The 19,972-nt window shown below is 58.4% G+C and overlaps 1 protein-coding gene and 1 long non-coding RNA gene across 2 annotated transcripts; one reads left to right on the forward strand and one right to left on the reverse strand.

Moving 5' to 3' along the window:
* Window positions 1–4,481: 4,481 nt before the first annotated feature.
* On the forward strand, window positions 4,482–19,008 carry LOC102443964 (uncharacterized). The gene is made up of 10 exons (XM_075907980.2): window positions 4,482–4,963; window positions 9,106–11,004; window positions 11,488–11,685; window positions 12,634–12,749; window positions 13,825–13,883; window positions 14,953–15,101; window positions 15,982–16,047; window positions 16,139–16,301; window positions 16,410–16,533; window positions 17,687–19,008. Exons 1-10 carry the CDS (start codon window positions 4,888–4,890, stop codon window positions 17,774–17,776), a joined length of 2,940 nt encoding a protein of 979 aa, XP_075764095.2. The 5' UTR covers window positions 4,482–4,887; the 3' UTR covers window positions 17,777–19,008.
* LOC112544941 (uncharacterized) lies at window positions 7,611–12,636 on the reverse strand. The gene is made up of 3 exons (XR_012897500.2): window positions 12,384–12,636; window positions 8,268–8,352; window positions 7,611–7,802 (listed from the first exon to the last, which is right to left on the reverse strand). It is a non-coding gene; the product is annotated as an uncharacterized LOC112544941 (long non-coding RNA).
* Window positions 19,009–19,972: the final 964 nt, after the last annotated feature.

A 19,972-nucleotide genomic window follows, 5' to 3' on the forward strand; every position in this document is an offset into this window, starting at 1 on the left:
AGCCTGGCTAATAGCCAAGGATGGACCTGTCCCTGCCCAGCCTGGCTAATAGCCACTGATGGACCTGTCCCCGCCCAGCCGGGCTAATAGCCACTGACGGACCTGTCCCTCCCCAGCCTGGCTAATAGCCACTGATGGACCTGTCCCTGCCCAGCCTGGCTAATAGCCAAGGATGGACCTGTCCCCGCCCAGCCTGGCTAATAGCCAAGGATGGACCTGTCCCCGCCCAGCCTAGCTAATAGCTAAGGATGGACCTGTCCCCGCCCAGCCTGGCTAATAGCCAAGGATGGGTCTGTCCCTGCCCAGCCTGGCTAATAGCCAAGGATGGACCTGTCCCCGCCCAGCCTGGCTAATAGCCACTGACCGACCTGTCCCCGCCCAGCCTGGCTAATAGCCACTGACCGACCTGTCCCCGCCCAGCCTGGCTAATAGCCACTGACCGACCTGTCCCCGCCCAGCCGGGCTAATAGCCACTGACCGACCTGTCCCTGCCCAGCCTGGGTAATAGCCACTGACCGACCTGTCCCTGCCCAGCCTGGCTAATAGCCACTGACGGACCTGTCCCCGCGCAGCCGGGCTAATAGCCACTGACGGACCTGTCCCCGCCCAGCCTGGCTAATAGCCACTGACGGACCTGTCCCCGCGCAGCCGGGCTAATAGCCACTGACGGACCTGTCCCCGCGCAGCCGGGCTAATAGCCACTGACGGACCTGTCCCCGCCCAGCCTGGCTAATAGCCACTGACGGACCTGTCCCCACCCAGCCTGGCTAATAGCCACTGACGGACCTGTCCCCGCCCAGCCTGGCTAATAGCCACTGACGGACCTGTCCCCGCCCAGCCTGGCTAATAGCCACTGACGGACCTGTCCCCGCCCAGCCTGGCTAATAGCCACTGACGGACCTGTCCCCGCCCAGCCTGGCTAATAGCCACTGACCGACCTGTCCCTGCCCAGCCTGGGTAATAGCCACTGACCGACCTGTCCCCGCCCAGCCTGGCTAATAGCCAAGGATGGACCTGTCCCCGCCCAGCCTGGCTAATAGCCACTGACCGACCTGTCCCCGCCCAGCCTGGCTAATAGCCACTGACGGACCTGTCCCTGCCCAGCCTGGCTAATAGCCACTGACGGACCTGTCCCCGCCCAGCCTGGCTAATAGCCACTGACCGACCTGTCCCCGCGCAGCCGGGCTAATAGCCACTGACGGACCTGTCCCCGCCCAGCCTGGCTAATAGCCACTGACCGACCTGTCCCTGCCCAGCCTGGCTAATAGCCACTGACCGACCTGTCCCCGCCCAGCCTGGCTAATAGCCACTGACGGACCTGTCCCTGCCCAGCCTGGCTAATAGCCACTGACGGACCTGTCCCCGCCCAGCCTGGCTAATAGCCACTGACCGACCTGTCCCTGCCCAGCCTGGCTAATAGCCACTGACGGACCTGTCCCTGCCCAGCCTGGCTAATAGCCACTGACCGACCTGTCCCTGCCCAGCCTGGCTAATAGCCACTGACCGACCTGTCCCCGCCCAGCCTGGCTAATAGCCACTGACCGACCTGTCCCTGCCCAGCCTGGCTAATAGCCACTGACCGACCTGTCCCTGCCCAGCCTGGCTAATAGCCACTGACCGACCTGTCCCTGCCCAGCCTGGCTAATAGCCACTGACGGACCTGTCCCTGCCCAGCCTGGCTAATAGCCACTGACGGACCTGTCCCTGCCCAGCCTGGCTAATAGCCAAGGATGGACCTGTCCCCGCCCAGCCTAGCTAATAGCCAAGGATGGACCTGTCCCCGCCCAGCCTGGCTAATAGCCACTGATGGACCTGTCCCCGCCCAGCCGGGCTAATAGCCACTGACGGACCTGTCCCTCCCCAGCCTGGCTAATAGCCACTGATGGACCTGTCCCTGCCCAGCCTGGCTAATAGCCAAGGATGGACCTGTCCCCGCCCAGCCTGGCTAATAGCCAAGGATGGACCTGTCCCCGCCCAGCCTAGCTAATAGCTAAGGATGGACCTGTCCCCGCCCAGCCTGGCTAATAGCCAAGGATGGGTCTGTCCCTGCCCAGCCTGGCTAATAGCCAAGGATGGACCTGTCCCCGCCCAGCCTGGCTAATAGCCAAGGATGTGTCTGTCCCTGCCCAGCCTGGCTAATAGCCATGGATGGACCTGTCCCTGTCCAGTGGTCTGTTTGCTTTTTACCGCTACCGTCCATGAGTGGATGCCGACCCAAACAGCAGCAGAGACGTGTTCTGGTTTGGGGCTGTGCCTGGTGCAATGCTGCCGCCAGCACAGAGAATGACGTGCATGGCCAGTGATTTGCTTTGCCCACAAATTCGGCTTCCCAGCCCCAAAATGGCTCCGGCTGCACCTGGACTTGTGGACCTGGAGACTTTGGCTCCAGAGGAGCTGGTGACTTACTCCATTGCCCTTGGGAGTGTTGTGCAATTGCCAGCAGTGCTGACATCATCTGCCCTCCCCACAGAGCTGGGTACGGCCCCCGGCGCTGTCAGCCGGTGCCTGGAGCAATAAAGTGCTATCTGCCTGGACAGCTTTGCATGGAGACCAGGTAACAAAGGAGCCTTGTGGGCTGTCCAGATAAGCACAGTGGGGGTATGTCTACACTACAAAGTTAGTTCGAACTAACTTAGTTCGAATTAGTTAATTCGAACTAAGCTAGTTCGAACTAACGCGTCTAGAACTAAAAACTAGTTCGAACTAGCGTTTTGCTAGTTCGAACTAGCAAGTCCACATTGAGTGGACTCTGAACAGGGCTTAAGGATGGCCGGAAGCAGTGCCGGCAGGGCATAAAAGGAGGACTTAGAGCATGGAGATGCTGTCTCAGGCTAGCTGAGGGCTGCGCTTAAAGGGTCCCGACCCCCACCCCGGACACACAGCTCTAAGGGGTGCCCCGCTTGCAAAGAAGTTCTGGCTTGGAGTGCCCTGAGTGCCCACACTGGGCACATCACACCACTCGGCCATCAGCCCTGCTGCACTTGCCGCAGGCTGCCATCTGGGGAGAGGGGGCAATTGGGGGGCTGCAGGAGAGCTTCCACCCCCAGAAGCCCGCAGAGCCAGCCCAGTCCTCCCCATCGGGGGCTCGTACCCCATTCCTCCCTCACCTCCTTCCACTTACCCTTCCTTAGCCCCCCTTCTTATTGATGTACAAAATAAAGATAACGTTTCTTCCAACATTGACTCTGTCTTTATTGAAAAAAAACTGGGGGAGACTGGGAAAAGGAGGTGGGAGAGGGGAAGAGAAAGGCTGGGAGAGGGGAGGGCAACTAACATGATCAGGGGTTGGGAACAGGTCCCAGATGAAGAGAGGCTACAGAGACTGGGACTGTTCAGCTTAGAAAAGAGGAGACGGAGGGGGGACAGGATAGAGGTCTCTAAAAGCAGGGGTTGGGTGGAGAGGGTGCATTCATAAAAGTTCTTCCTGAGTTCCCATAAAGAAGGACTAGAGGACACCAAAGGAAAGGAATGGGTAGCAGGCTTGAAACTAGTAAGAGAAAGTTGTTGTTCTTGACAAAGCAAATAGTTAACCTGTGGAACTCCTTGCTGCAGGAGGCTGTGAAGGCTACAACTAGAACAGAGTTTAAAGGGAAGTGAGATCAAGTGATGGAGGTTGGGTCCATGGAGTCCTATTAGCCAGAGGGTAGGAGTGGAGTCCCTGCCCAAAGTTTGTGGAAGGCTGGAGAGGGATTGCACGAGACAAATGGCTTGGTCATTGTCTTCGGTCCATCCCCTCCAGGGTCCCTAGGGTTGGCCTCTGTCGGCAGACAGGCTACTGGGCTAGATGGACCTTTGGTCTGACCCAGTACGGCCATTGTAAGCTCAGGGCTCAGTGTCGGGGGTCTCAGTGGACCCCCTTGATTTTCATGCACACCTGCTCCTGGGTGGCCAGGCTGGCAGCTCTCCTGCCCTAGACGGCCACTTTCCTGTGCCTAGTGCGGAGATCGTGGACGAGGTCCACGATGTCCGCACTAGCCCAGGAAGGTGCCCGCCTCTTGCGGTCCAGGGCAAGCTCCCGGGAGCCGCCAGCCTGGTCCCGGCAAGAGGGGGTGGGCTGGGGGGCATCGGGTGGGTGGCTCTGTGCCGTGCCAGGTGCAGGGTCTGCTGGCTGGGTGCTGGCAGGCTTGCACCTGGCACGGGCACCGTAGCCAGCCCGTGCCCCTTTAAGGGGTCCGGGGCCGGGAGGGGGGCATAGAGTTTCCCTGGTGTTGGCCAGAGTGGCCACCAGGGAAACCTGGGGAGGGCTAGCCTCCCACTAGTTCGAACTAAAGGGCTACACAGCCCTTAGTTCGAACTAGCTAGTTCGAACTAGGCGTTAGTCCTCGTAAAATGAGGTTTTCCTAGTTCGAACTAAGCGCTCCGCTAGTTCGATTCAAATTCGAACTAGCGGAGCGCTAGTGTAGCGCATAGGAAAGTTAGTTCGAACTAACGTCCGTTAGTTCGAACTAACTTTCTAGTGTAGACATACCCTGGGATGGGCTGTGTAGCTCCTTGTTGGAAGAAGGCGGGGAAGGAAGGAGTCTGTGGGTCAGCTGCACCCCTCTTTTGCTGGGATGTGTGCCAGCTAGCTGTGGGCAGAACCAGGCTCGCGTGGCGAGGCCAGGGAGTGTGGCGAGCCAAGGGGAAGAGGGTTTGAGTAGGGGCCACAGTGTCTCCACCGAGTCTGATGGGATGGGACGTGCTGGGGGATGGGAGGTTGGCAGGGAGCCATCCTCTGAGGGCTGGTTTATTGCCCATCCTCCACCCTTTGGCCTGGGAAAGGCGGGACGGCATTTCTGTTATCACTTACCAAGGTGTGAGCCAAAGGTTCTCGGCACAGAAGGTGAGACTAGGAGCTGCAGAGGGGCTGCACCTCTGGCAACGCTCTCCTGACGCTCATCACAAAGGATGAAGAAGCTTCTGGCCCTCGTCCTCATCCTGGTCCTCTTCCTTGGCTGCTTGGCTTCTTTGCACCAGCCAGGAGGTGAGTGGCAGGTGGCTGGAGATCAGCCAACCCCCTGCTCATCTGGTGTTACTGATTTTGTTAAGTTCCCCAGAAATTGCCATGCCGGGGAGGGGTCTCCACAGGGCCTCAGGATCCCCTCACAGTTACCATCCCAGATACCCCTCTGGCCCCACAAGTTCCCACCTCCAAGTCTCAGTGAGACAGGGTCCAGGGGACAGAGTCAAGGAGAGCTGGGTGCGGGAGGAAAGGTTTCATAAAAACCAGAAGGAGTAGTTTTTCACCCAACATGTAACTGGCCTGTGGAACTCCTTGCCACCAGATTTTGTGATGGCCAAATGCAAAACTTGACTCAGAAAAGCACTAGATGAGTTCACAGAGGATTGGATTATCAATGGCTGATGGCCCTAAACCTCTGACTACTAGAAGCTGAGAGTTTGTGGCATTGCAGCTGCATCAGTTCCCAGAAAAGATAGAAACAAGGTGTGGAAGCGAACAGCTTTTGCTGGACCAGTTTTCAAACCAAGCAGAGCTCTTCCTCAGCACTGGGAAAGGGGCCCAGAGTGTCACAGCTAAACACAAGACACAGGACTATGTAGAACTTTAAAGACTAATTGTTAGCAGGTCTGTAAGCGCTCCGCTAGTTCGAATTAAGTTTGAACTAGCGGAGCGCTAGTGTAGCGCCTATCAAAGTTAATTCGAACTAACGGACGTTAGTTCGAATTAACTTTGTAGTATAGACATACCCTCAGGGACTAGAAGCAGCCCGTTAACAACTCTGCTGTCTAGGAAAATGAAAGGGGGTGAGATTTGTAAATACCCCAACCTGGGGTGTATCAGACAGTTGCTGGTTTTCAAGACGATGAATTTCAGCTCTTGGGTTGGCCTTTGGCGGGCAGGGGGCAGGTGGTCTGAGCAGTCAAACATGCAGTGGTCACTTGGTGAGAAAGGTTCCCTCACCGGTGGCCAGGCATTTTTGTCCTTTACCATTTCCCTGGGTGAGCTCAGTCGGGGGCGATTGCCTGCCCCCCTCACAGCCGCTGGCTGGGGTACCGCAGCACCTGCCCCTTTACCCCAAATACCGTTTGGTATCGAACTTCACAGCAGTGGTGGCAGTTTTTGTGCCCATTCCTCTGGCAGGGCCTGGAGTCGCTTGGCGTTGGCGGGTGTGCTCTGTAGGGAGCGGGCGTTTGGCGATGAAGCAGGAGAGGCTGGGGGTGTTGCAGGCCAGAAGAGGGAGTCCAGGAAAGGTCGAGGGGTGTGCGGTCAGGAGGTTATGTTTCTTGGGCAGAGCAGCTTGGGTGGCCGGTTCCAAGATACAATCTGCTTCTGCGGGAAGCGGCCTGGTTCAGTGAGGTAGGATGGAGCATGTAAGGGGTGTACCTCAGACATCCTCCGCGGAGCATATTCTGCAGTATGGGAGGGCTGGGCTGCTGCTCTCGGGTGTGCTCAGGATGGGGACAGGCTCTGGAAAGGGCAGGGGGCAGGGAGACGGGGGGGGGGGGGGCCTGGGCTTCCCAGTCTGTAGCTGCCTGTGAAATCCATCATGGGGTCCAGGATGATGGCACAGGGATGGCGCAGCTCCAGAGGGACACTGAGGGTGGTTGAAGCCATGAAACAGAAGCAGGATAATTGGTCACCTGTATCAGTGCTGGCTTGAAAGACTGGGGGCATCTCTCTCCATCACTGCCCTGTTTTACACACTCCCGGGACTATAGGCCAGGGTCTGGCACAGGACCCATGTTCTCCAGGAGAGCCCCAAGGTGGGGGAAGGAGAAGGGACATCTGCTGGGAGTTTCCAGGAACAGGGAGGGTGCTGGCACCAAAGGGGGTGTGCCGGGGCAAAGGGGCAGGTGCCAGGAGCTAGGGCATAGGGATGTTTTCACCATGTGGCCTCCCATGCAGTCCAGCTCAGAGAATTTCACCTGCTTTCCCTGAATGGGCCCAGTAACCTGCCAATGGTTCCAAACTGTAGGTTTTGGTCATGGGGTTCCTGGGAGCAGGTACTTAGAAGGAAGCAGGTCTCCAGCAGCGCTGTGTCGGAAGGATTGCTTCAGAGGGTTGTTTGCTCCAGGCACTCACCCCCAAAACCTTTGATCTCCCTGATCCTTCCCAGACACAGTGTTTGTCGGCCTCCAAGGGGAATTGGGCACAATTGTCCAAGGAAACACTACACCCCTCCAAAGGCGTCACGACTCATTCGATGTGGTATAAGAAGGGTTCTCTTAACCCTCACAGTTTGGGGGTGGGTCACAGAAGTCCCTTTGGGGCTATTATCCAGTGTGCCGATCACATCACTGAGCTCACCTACCTGCCCTCTGGGGTACCCCATCACCCTGTCCTACAGGGCCAGATCCTCTGGTCTCCCCCTGCCAAGGCACAAAGTTGGGGTAACAGCCCCCCAGAAGAGTAACACAGCTCAGCTCTGAGAGTGCTCAATTACAGGGACTTATCAATACCCAGGAACACAGCCCCACTTTGACCAAACCCCAGATAAATCCGTGATAGTCTATAAAAGTTTTGCACATGGAAGTTTGCCCCTTTTATCACTGAAACAGAGAGTCGCACAGTGACTGATCCCTCCAGGTAACAAACATTTACACTGAGCTTGATAATAAACAAAAATGATTTTATTAAGCAGAAAAGGAAGGAATTAAGTGTTTGCCAGTGATAACAGACTGGTAAGTTCCAGAACACACCAGCTGAGACTTGTACACTGCAAGAGATTGTTACAGATCATAATTCCTCACCCTAGTCCTTATTTCAGGTAAAATCCTTAAAGTCAGCGCTGATCTTTTCTCTGCCCTGGGTCCAATAGCTCGTTAGTGTTCTTTGTTTCCAGTCTCTTCATGTGTGGCCCCTTGTGGAAGGTAGCAGTTTGTGAAGCCAGTGGGAAACAATCACTGTTTGCTTTACATCCCTTACACAGGATTTCTCCAGGGCAGAAAGCCTTGGTTCCATCCTCCCCACCCGCATAGGGAATACCACATTCAGGATGGATTCCAACAGCAGGTGCATAGTCACCTGTCATGGTAGGACCAACCAGAATTTGGGCTTATAGGAAAAATTAAACAATTTACATCTCATTGTCTCAAGCTCCAGGCTATTAAGGGGGGTAGGATAGCTCAGTGGTTTGAGCATTAGCCTGTTAAACCCGGGACTGTGAGCTCAGTCCTTGAGAGGGCTATTTAGGGACCTGGGGCAAATCTGTCAGAGATGGTACTTGGTCCTACTATAAGGGCAGGGGACTGGACTCAGTGACCTCTTAAGGTCCCCTCCAGCTCTATGAGAGAGGTATATCTCCATATATTATTATTATTATTACCACTAGTGGCTTTCACTAGAAGACCGACATTACTCAACAGGTTTCACTTCTTATTTCTAATGTCACATCCAAGAACGATATGTGCCTGCAGAGGGAATAGACAGAATCAGGCTTTTCAGAGAGGCTACATGCCCCATTTTGCATAAAGCATATTCAAATTAGGCATATTCATATTCAGAAGCAAAGGGGTGTCGCATCGTACTGCTTGTTCTAGCTGCCACAGATGGTCTTTCGGCCCCAGGATAGCTCAGGCTCAGTGATGAGCTGGACAGACGGAGCTTGGGTTTCATACAGGCTGAGGTTGTTCCCTTGCTCCTAGGTCACTGTGCTGGCTCTCCTCTGGCTCCAATTATTCAGTGCCCCAAGGCCATGTCACCCTTTTCTCCTCAGGGGAAAGTGACCTGTCAGGCCACGAAACCTGCCACACTCCAGATAGGCTACATCTAGACTGAAAGCCTCTTTTTGAAAAAGAGCATCTAGACTACAACCAGTACTTTTGAACAAGCAAGCTGCTTTTTCGAAAGAGGGCACCTAGGCAGTCTGGATGCTCTCTTTCGATAAAGCACAGTTTGCAATACATAGACCTTTTTTCGAAAGAGCACTTTCCTCGTACAATGAGGCTTTCCGCAGTCAAACAACCTGGTTCTTTTGATTTACTTTCGAAAGAATGCGGCAGTAGCCTAGGTAAAGATTTTTCGAAAAAAGGCTACTTTTTTCAAAAAATCCCTGTGGTCTAGACACACCTGTAGGGGCCTAACAGGCCAGCCAGGCCAGCACCACCGCCCAAAGCTCTGCATAGAAGTGTTGTGAACTGAGCTGTGCAATGTTCTCCCTGCAGGACCCCCAGGGCGATCAGTGAGAGAAACACTGCAGGAAGAAGACACACCAGCCAAGGGCGGGGATGCCAGGCCACCCACGGGTGCTGGAGTGGACATTGGGGGCGATCTCACACCAACTGTGAGGGTAGAGGCTGAAAACACCCAACCCCCAGCAAGGGATGAGGAGAGAGTGAGAGGAGAAAGAAATAACAGCAGCAACTTCACAAGCTCTGCCAGCAGCCCCACTGTGGCCAAGCCTTCTCCTGTCCTCCACGGCTCCAGCACCACAGACCTGCCATATCCCCCGGCTAGCGCCTTGGGTCCCCCAAGCCTGGCTGCCAGCCTCAAGGCCTTGGCCACCTCCAGCCCCCAAACCACAGCTATCCCCACTACCTCTACTGGGACTGTGACACCACCCACCACCTCCACAGCTACACCCATCACCACTGCTGAGACTGTGACACCAGCCACCACCACGACAGCTACACCCATCATACCTGCTGGGACTGTGACACCACCCACCATCTCCATAGCTATACTCACCACCACTGCTGCGACTGTGACACTAGCCACCTCCACAGCTACATCTGCCACTGTTGCTGGGACTGTGGCACCAGCCACCACCTCCGTAGTTACACCCACCACCTCTGCTGGGATTGTGACACTAGTCACTATCTCCACAGATACACCCACCACCTCTGCTGGGATCGTGACACCAGCCACCATCTCCACAGCTGCACCTACCACCTCTGTTGGGATTGTGACATCAGCCACCATCTCCACAGCTGCACCCACAACTGTTGCTGAAACTGTGACTCCAGCCATCACCTCCACAACTACAAACATCACTACCACTGGGATTGTGACACCCATCACTACCACAAGCACTACCCCCACCTCAAGTACAGTCACCGCTACCCTCACTGTCACAACTACCCCCACTGTGGTCCCCTTCACTACTGCCATGACTACTCTTACAGGTATGCCCTCTTCCACAATGACACCCAACACTACACTCATCACCACCTTGGCTACTCCTGAAACTTCACCAACAGCACCTGATGCTTCACCCCTTACTAACATAACCACTGCCACTTCAACTACATTTGACATCCACACAACTACACTATCAACAGCTACACCTGTCATGTCCAAAACCACACTTGACACTTCACCCCTTACTGATACCACCATCACTATGCATAACACTATTTTCACTACCACCACCATAACCATAGCTACCAGTCCAAATACCCCAACCACATCTATTCCTGAAACTATACCCAGCACCAACACCTCAGCTACACCCACAACCACACCAACAACTACACCTTATACTCCACCTCTCACTGACATAATCACCAACACGACAACTACAACTGATGTTACACTTGACACCTCCACTACAGCTACATGCAACACTACACTTGGCACCAACACTACAATCTCTACAACTACACCTGACATTTCACCCCTTACTAATACTGCCACTCCTACACCTAATGCTACACTTGCCACCAACACCACAACTACATCTGATGTTACACTTGACACCTCCACCCCATATACAGCAAACACTACACTTGGCACCAACACAACTACACCGTCTACTACTACCTCCACTACCTCTGCAACAATACCTGACACTTCACCTCTTACAAATACCGCCACTCCTACATCTAATGCTACACTCACCACCAATACCACTGTACCCCCCATCCCAAATACACCAACCACTGCTACACCTGACACTACAGCCATCACCGTCATGTCAGCTATCTCCAAAACTATACCAACACCTATGACCACTGCCACCACTACACCCACTTCCACAACTACCACCACCAGTGCTACACCCCCTACCACCACAAGCACTTCTGGGTCCTCATCCACCTCCTCCTCAAGCACCATGACAACAGGTGGGTTATTGTCTCATTTGGTGAATATTGTGATGATCCATATAACCACACTTCGTTCTCACATATTTATAGTATGTATTTGTAATGTTGTGCACTAAGAACTAATTCCCCTGAGGAGATTCAGATTGGAGGGACACCAGACTAACTCCACAGTGACTCCTCCATTGTGTCAGCATTCCTGGGTTCTCTCCCTGACTCCAGGAGGAGAGTGGGGGCTGGCAGGTCAGAGCAACGGGGCTGGGAGCCAGGACTCCTGGGTTCTCTTTCAAGTTTTGCCATGGCGCTTGGTGGTTGCTCCCTTCCCTTCTCCGTTCTCCACCACCTACCAGGTATAACCAGGGATACTTCCTGACAGCCATAAGGTGCTTTGCTTTCTGCAGATGGGGGTCCTCTCATCCCCACAGGATGCTGGGGAGGGGCACTGCAGTTGTCAGTTGCAGCTCCAGTCCCACCTACCCCTGAACAATGGGTTGTCTCTTTCAGTGCTCTGCCAGAATGGCGGCACGCCGAACGGCACCAAGTGCCTGTGCCCAGCGGGCTACTCTGGCCCCCTCTGCGAGTTACTGGACACCAGGTTCTGCCAGAACGGGGGGGTCTGGACCGGGGCAGAGTGCAAATGCACCCCCTTCTTCCAGGGGGCGAACTGCGAATTCGTCGAGAGCACCATCATGCTCAAAGCTGGTAGGAAACTCCTGCTCTGTGTCCGGGTTAACCAACCAACCAAAAATAACCTCGACCCCTCCTTACTAAAACCAACATTTCTAGTTCAGAGGAACATTCTGATTCCTTCTCCCTCCCAAATTCCTCATGTTCCATGATGTTTCATTTGTGTTTCATATGCAGGTTCTCCTGTCCCCGCCCACACCTGGGGCCATGCCAATGACTGGCTGGGTTTTATCACACGGTGGGAAAAGGGTTTCCAACAGGGCCAGTTTCAGTTTTCCAAAATCAAAACACTTTGGTCTCTGGAAATTCCAATTTTTTAGCCAATCACCCAAAAAAACCCTCAACCCAAGAACACAAGGCAAGGACAAATCTGGGTGGCTCTGAAATTTCTGTGCTATTTCGAGTCATTCCACAGTCCAGTCTGCAGCCCCTCATCTTGCAGTCACCCCACATACTGCTGTGGGCAGGCCGGGGCTGGCTGGAACCCGTGTTCATCTCAGGGCTGGTTAAAATCCAAGGCCAGAGGCCGTGTTCATGAGATATTTGGTCTGAGCCCAGGCGGGAGACTGGCCCAGAGAAATTCCCAGAGCCCAGTGGTCAGCAGTACGTCCCCCAGGGAGTGAAACATTGCTGGTGAGGGAGATGCCAGCCCCAGAAGCTGTTCTGAGGGACCATTCCCCTGGCGAGCAAAGAACCGGTGGCTGATTTCTCACCTGGCTTTGACTCCCAGGCCTCAGCTGGGGCGGGACCTGCCTCTGTGAAGCTGGCGCCGGTCAGACATTTGTTCCCCCAACTGGGCTCATGCTGCCCTGCCGCTGTTCTGTGTCAAGCTAATTTGATGGAGCTCTCGCAGTCCTTCCCACCTCCTTGTGGCTCCTCTCTGACCCATGGCATCAGGGTGCAAAGGGACCCGAATGCCTGGCACGTCTCACTGGGTTCCTGGTCTCTCCCTCCCCCGCCAAGAGGTGAATGTGACACTGGATGTGAAGCTGCAGGTGACCAACCGTGAGTTCACTGCGGACCTGGCGAATGCCTCCTCTCCAGCCTGGCGAGGGTTCAGCACCATGTTCACAGAGCAGGTGAATCCCTGGGGAGAAAACAGGGCAGGAGGAAAAGTGCAGAGCCTAGTGCTGGAGTCTCCCAGGGCGGGAAGGGCTGGGGGCCTGGTGCTGGAGCCTCCCAGGGGTGGGAAGGGCTGGGGGCCTGGCGCTGGAGCCTCCCAGGGGTGGGAAGGGCTGGGGGCCTGGCGCTGGAGTCTCCTAGGGGTGGGAAGGGCTGGGGGCGTGGCGCTGGAGCCTCCCAGGGGTGGGAAGGGCTGGGGGCCTGGCGCTGGAGCCTCCCAGGGGTGGGAAGGGCTGGGGGCCTGGCGCTGGAGCCTCCCAGGGGTGGGAAGGGCTGGGGGCCTGGCGCTGGAGTCTCCCAGGGCGGGAAGGGCTGGGGGCCTGGTGCTGGAGTCTCCTGGGGCAGGAAGGGCTGGGGGCCTGGCGCTGGAGTCTCCCAGGGGTGGGAAGGGCTGGGGGCCTGGCGCTGGAGTCTCCTAGGGGTGGAAAAGGCTGGGGGCCTGGCGCTGGAATCTCTCAGGGGCGGAAGGGCTGGGGGCCTGGCGCTGGAGTCTCCCGGGGCAGGAAGGGCTGGGGGCCTGGCGCTGGAGTCTCCCTGGGCAGGAAGGGCTGGGGGCCTGGCGCTGGAGTCTCTCAGGGGCGGAAGGGCTGGGGGCCTGGCGCTGGAGTCTCCCAGGGGTGGGAAGGGCTGGGGGCCTGGCGCTGGAGTCTCCCAGGGGTGGGAAGGGCTGGGGGCCTGGCGCTGGAGTCTCTCAGGGGCGGAAGGGCTGGGGGCCTGGCGCTGGAGTCTCTCAGGGGCGGAAGGGCTGGGGGCCTGGCGCTGGAGTCTCTCAGGGGCAGGAAGGGGGACTTAGTGTGCAGGGAGCTAGCTGGAGCCAGCCAGAGCCGGGCTCTGCTGCAGTCTTCCTAGCTGTTTAAGGGAGAGGAACGGAACAGAGACAGGATGGGGCATGGTTTCCCGCACCGAGCTGGGAGCACTGGCTGCGTCTGTGCTGCAGCTGCACATCCCCTGCACATCCCCTGCACATCCCCAGCTCAGTGTTTGCCAGTCAGGACATCCCGGTCTGTGACACCTGTCCCCCTTCCCTTCCAGATCAAGCCGGTTTATAGCCACCTCCTGGGGTTTCGGGATGTGGAGATCTTGGAGCTTATGTGAGTGTCAGAAACAAAGGACCCCAGTGCCACCCATGAGCCTTGAGTGCTGGCACCCCGGGGGGGCAGGTGTTCCTGCTGCCACATCCCCAGACACATCAGAAACAGCCTCTGCCAGGGCGGGGGGAGAGGGTGCTTGAATGGAGAAGGAGATCGTGTGTGCACAGGAGTCCTAGACTCTAGCGCTGGCAGAGACCTCAGGAGTCATTGAGTCCAGCCCCCTGCCCTAGGCAGGACCAGCCCCAATGAAATCATCCCAGCCAGGGCTTTGTCAAGCCGGGACTTAAACACCCCTAGGGATGGAGATTCCACCCCCTCCCTAGGGACCCATCCCAGAGCTTCCCCACCAGCCTAGGGAAAAAGTTTTGCCTAATATCCAACCTAGACCCCCCCCCCCCCCGTAACTTGAGACCATTGCTCCTCATTCTGCCATCCATCACTACTGAGAACAGCCTCTCTACATCCTCTTTGGAACCTCCCTTCAGGAAGTTGAAGGCTGCTCAAATCAACCCTCACTCTTCTCTTCTGCAGACTAAACAACCCCAGATCCCTCAGTCTCTCCTCATAAGTCATGTGCTCCAGCCCCCTCGTCGTTTTGTTGGCCTCCGCTGTGACCACATCCTTTCTGTAGTGGGGGGCCACAGAACTGGACACAATACTCCAGATGTGGCCTCACCAGAGCCGAATAAAGGGGAATAATCACATCTCTGGATCTGCTGGCAATGCTCCTCCTAATGCACCCTAATATGCCATTAGCCTGCTTGGCTCCAAGGGCGCACCTTGACTCATATCCAGCTTCTCAGCCACTGTAACCCCCAGGTCCTTTTCTGCTGACCTGCTACTTAGCCAGTCGGTCCCCAGCCTTTAGCAGTGCTTGGGGTTCTTCCGTCCCAGGTGCAGGACTCTGTGTTTGCACATGTGACTGCACGCACGTGGATATGTGTGTGCTGCTACCATGTGACCCAGCCACATGCAGCATCGTGGCAGAGGCTGATCTGGGGTGGGGGGACCCCACAGGGGGATGGAGAGGCGGGTGCAGGCTGATGGCCCCCGGGCGTTTGCTCCCCAGGCAGGGCAGTGTGGTGGTAGCCCACAGGCTGGCCCTGTCCGTCCCTGTCACAGCCCAGCTGGGCAGCGTGCTGCAGAGCCTGCCTCAGCAGCTGGTGGAGGCCATCACACAGGCGGCCCGTGACCAGGTCATCTGCACCAGCAGCTTACGTGAGTGTCTGCCCCTGGCGGGGGGGTAATGAGAGGTGCCAGGTGGGGACCTCTCCCCAGGGCACGGCCCCGCCTGGCCTGTAGTGTGGGATGGGATAGATCCCAGTGGTGGCTCCGCTGTGTGGGACCAGCCCAGTAACCCATGAGCACTGGGAAGTGTGTGAATGCAGTGGAGGCATACGGGGTTGGGGGGTTTATCAGCAGGCAGTAGGGAAGCAGGGGTGGAGTAAGGGAGGAGAAGGGCTGGGGGAGAGGTGGGCATGGGGGAGGGAAGGGAAGTGATGGAGTGTAAGGGCGGTTGCAGGTGGTGGGGAGGGTGGATGGACAGGGAATGGGGGCCTGGGCAAGGGAGGGGAAGGGAGGGGACGGATGGGTGGATAGGGAAGCAGGCATGGGCAAGGAAGGGGAGGGTGCGTGTACAGGGAAGCGGCCTGGGCGGGGGGGAGAGGGAAGGGTGCATGTACTGGGACGCGACCTGGGCAGGAGAGGGAGGGTGGGTGTACTGGGAAGGGGGCCTTGGCGGTGGGGGGAGGGTAGGTGTACAGGGAAGCAGCCTGGGTGGGTAGGTGGGGGTGTACAGAGAAGCGACCTTGGCGGGGGCGGGGGGAGAGGAGGTTGGTGGACAGGGAAGCGGCCTGGGTGGGGGAGGGGAGGGAGGGTGTACAGGGAAGCGGCCTGGGTGGGGGAGGGGAGGGAGGGTGTACAGGGAAGCGGCCTGGGTGGGGGAGGGGAGGGAGGGTGTCCAGGGAAGCAGCCTGAGTGGGGGAGGACAGAAGGGGGTGGCTGGCTGGCTGGACAGAAGGTTCTATCGGGGGGTCAGATGGACTGTCTGGCAAAGCCGAGCACCCTGAGGCAACCCAGGGCATCTCTCCGGCCCCAGGCACGCTGTGTTTCAAGCCCTCCCCCACGGAGCTGAGCTGCCAGGTGACCGCGTTCAACGGTGCAGGTGAGAAACTCCCTTCCCAGCCCTTGTGGAGCTCGAGTGGCCCAGAGCCAGGGCTCAGGCACTGACCCCTCCTGCCCCCTCCCTTCCCCAGAGCTCTGCAGGCAGGCGCTGCCCCCCGGATACAGCGCCCACTTCGTCCCCCACGTGACGGCCATCGGCTTCGCCTGCACCGCGCTGTGCCCCGGGGGCGCGCTGGGCACCGCGGGCTGCAACGCAGGGCAGTGCCGGGTGTCCCGCGCTGGCGCCCAGTGCCAGTAAGTGTCCCCTGCCCTGGCTGCCGCCTCTCCAGGCCCCACTGCACGGCCAAGGGAGCCTGGGGAGAGGCTTGGGACCTGATCTCACCTGCCATACCTGCCCCGCAGCTGTCCGGAGAGCAGCCAATTCTGGTACCTGGGTACGAGTTGCCAGATGCAAATCGACCGGGTCGGCGGCACCGTCAGCCTTGTCATCGTGGCCTTTATGTTGCTCAACGTCGCCTTCCTGCTGGTGAGAGCCGGGCCAGCCCCCTGCGTGTGTCAGGCACTGCAGCTGGGCCCCGGGGAGGTGGGGAGTGGGATGGGGGGGCTGCAGTTGGGCCCTGGCAAAGTGGAGAGTTGGGGAGGCTGCACCTGGGCCATGGGGAGTGAGTGGGCTGCAGCTGGGCCCTGGGCAGGTGGACAGTGTGGGGGGGCTGCAGCTGGCTTCCCCTGTGGAGGTGGGGAGTGGGGGGGGGGCTGCAGCTGGCTTCCCCCTGTGGAGGTGGGGAGTGGGGGGGCTGCAGCTGGCTTCCCCCTGTGGAGGTGGGGAGTGGGGGGCTGCAGCTGGCTTCCCCCTGTGGAGGTGGGGAGTGAGGGGCTGCAGCTGGCTTCCCCCTGTGGAGGTGGAGAGTGGGGGGGGGGGCTGCAGCTGGCTTCCCCCTGTGGAGGTGGAGAGTGGGGGGCTGCAGCTGGCTTCCCCCTGTGGAGGTGGGGAGTGAGGGGCTGCAGCTGGCTTCCCCCTGTGGAGGTGGGGAGTGGGGGGGGGGGCTGCAGCTGGCTTCCCCCTGTGGAGGTGGAGAGTGGGGGGGGGGGGCTGCAGCTGGCTTCCCCCTGTGGAGGTGGAGAGTGGGGGGCTGCAGCTGGCTTCCCCCTGTGGAGGTGGAGAGTGGGGGGGGGGGGCTGCAGCTGGCTTCCCCCTGTGGAGGTGGAGAGTGGGGGGGGGGCTGCAGCTGGCTTCCCCCTGTGGAGGTGGAGAGTGGGGGGCTGCAGCTGGCTTCCCCCTGTGGAGGTGGAGAGTGGGGGGGGGGGTGGGGGGGGGGGGCTGCAGCTGGCTTCCCCCTGTGGAGGTGGAGAGTGGGGGGCTGCAGCTGGCTTCCCCCTGTGGAGGTGGAGAGTGGGGGGGGGGGCTGCAGCTGGCTTCCCCCTGTGGAGGTGGAGAGTGGGGGGGGGGGCTGCAGCTGGCTTCCCCCTGTGGAGGTGGAGAGTGGGGGGCTGCAGCTGGCTTTCCCCTGTGGAGGTGGAGAGTGGGGGGGGGGCTGCAGCTGGCTTTCCCCTGTGGAGGTGGGGAGTGGGGGGCTGCAGCTGGCTTCCCCCTGTGGAGATGGGGGACATTGTTCTGTTAAGCTCTTTCATTCCACAATCTCACAACTTCCCCTTCTCCCCCTTCCCCTTTTTGGCTACAGACCTACAGGGGCTGCCTGCGATGCCGAGGGAGTGCTGACTGGGAACAAGCAGCCCCACAGGGGGAGGAGGAACCCCATGCCACGTGCTAGGGAGAGACGACCGACGCCAACCTGAACCCGGGCCAGGCTGCCAGGCACCAGGACTGGGGGGTGTCCTAGGAAGGTGATCACTGGCATGATGAGGGATCACTGATCTCAGGCGGGGCCCAAGGACCTGCCGAGACCAACCTATGGGAAGCAAAGCCATTGGCTGCCCACCGGTGCCCCTGCTCACCCGGCTCTGGACAGGGTGCGGGAACCACAGCATCTCTGTGCCCCAGGGCTCGGAGGGAACTGGCTGGCACCCAGGGACACCCGCCCAAGTCAGGGCAGAGCAGCCGGGTTCCTGCATTGGCAGGTGATGCAACTCCAGCCCCACAGCCACAGAGCAGGGCTGCCGAGCCGCAGCAAGTGGCCAGGGACTGGGGGGCTCTGCTGGGACGGAGGACAGAGAGGGACACCCCCAGACTCTGTGCTGAAGCCCAGCACTTCTGGGGCAGGGTTTCTGTGGGCACTAGAAGCAGCTCAGCAGGCCCCTGCAGACGGAGCATCGCACTGGCAGTGCAGGGATGGAGGGGCCCTGCTCTGACAGCCCCTCATGCCAGGTGCCTTGGGGGGGGGCATGGCCAGATCCAGGGCAATTCCAAGGGACCTAGCCCCTGTTGTCCCACCGCAGCTCTGGGCAGGTAGAAGTTTCGGGACACCCCGAGCACAGGGCTATGCCAGAGACCCCCAGGTTACGAGCCAGCAATAGGGGAGGGCAGGGTGAGGCCAGAGGACTAGGGATGAGAACAATTGGTCAACTAGTGGATAAGCAAATGCTTATTGGACAGTCGACTAGTCACTTCCCCCATTTGCTGCCTCTATCTGAAAGGGGCAGGGGAGGAGGAGGTTCAAAGCAGCAGTGCTGCGTGGATCTGGCACGGCCGCTTTGAAATGCCACAGGGAGCACAGGGCCAGCAGGGGAGTTCCCAGATGACCTCAGACTCCATACAGTGCTGCTGCTTTGAAACCGCCAACAGAGAACTGCTGATCTGGTACTTCCTGCAGCACTTTCACCCAGGGCTGTTGCTACACTTCAAAGGCAGAGGTGCCCTTATCAACTAATTGACAAATTGCATTGACTATTCAATTAGCCTGAATCTAAATTTAACATCCCTACAGGGGACAAGCTCCACTTAGCAATGGGAGCACGAGAAGGTTTGGGGCTATGACAGGGCTGGGGGGAGGTTTGGGGTTCTGACAGAGCTGGGGGGGAGGTTTGGGGTTCTGATGGGGCTGAGGGCAGGTTTGGAGTTCTGATGGGACCAGGGACAGGTTTGGGGTTCTCAGGGGGCCGGGGGGAGCTTTGGGGCTATGATGGGGCTGGGGAGGGGAGGTTTGGGGCTATGACAGGGCCAGGGGGAGGTTTGGAGTTCTGATGGGACCAGAGACAGGTTTGGGGTTCTCAGGGAGCCGGGGGGAGGTTTGGGGCTATGACAGGGCCAGGGGGAGGCTTGTGTTAAGGGCAGGAGCTGGCGATGGGTTGAGATCAGTGATATGGCTGGGAGGAGGTCTGGAGTTGGTGGAAAGGGAGTGAATTTGAGGGCAGGTCAGCCCTAGACTGGTAGCCAGAGGTAGGAGGGGATCCCCTGTCACACAGACCTTCAGCTCCACAGGGTCTCGTCCGGGGCCCCAAGGAACAGGGGGCAAAGGGACAGAGTGAGTGGATCCTGTCCCCCCAGTCCTGGCTCTAGCCCATCTGCATCCTGCCCTGGCCAATCACCAGCAGCACTGGGCTGCAGACCTGCCCCCAAGTCTTACCCCAGCCAAGCTGGTGGGGACAGCGCATCTTGGCTGCGCCCCAGGGGATGCGTTTCAGGCGCTGTCAGACACCATGTGGCCTGGCTCTCTCACCCCCTTGGCTGAGTTACTACTGGGCCGATGCCAGCACCTGCTATTAAATATATGCTTCCTCCCGCCTCTCATGGTGCTCAGTCTGGCCCCACATCTCTCCTGCATGGGCCGTGTGAAGCTCTCGCACTCAAATCCTTCCCCCAGTTCTTCGCCAAGCCCAAGAGTGCACCTGCAGGCCAGGCCAGCTGCTCGCAGCTCCCCGCTAGGAGCAGCCATGCGGGGTACTGCCCTGGGGGCTTGGAGGCCATGGGGTGACACTGAGCCACTGTGCCTCTTGTTGTGCAAAGGCACACACCCTGCACCAGAGACACGGGCACACTACACAACTGTAGCCCATAGAGAAACACGCAT

This window comes from Pelodiscus sinensis, chromosome 22, assembly GCF_052426305.1.
Source record: "Pelodiscus sinensis isolate ZL-2025 chromosome 22, ASM5242630v1, whole genome shotgun sequence".
NCBI classification, from domain to species: Eukaryota; Metazoa; Chordata; order Testudines; family Trionychidae; genus Pelodiscus; species Pelodiscus sinensis.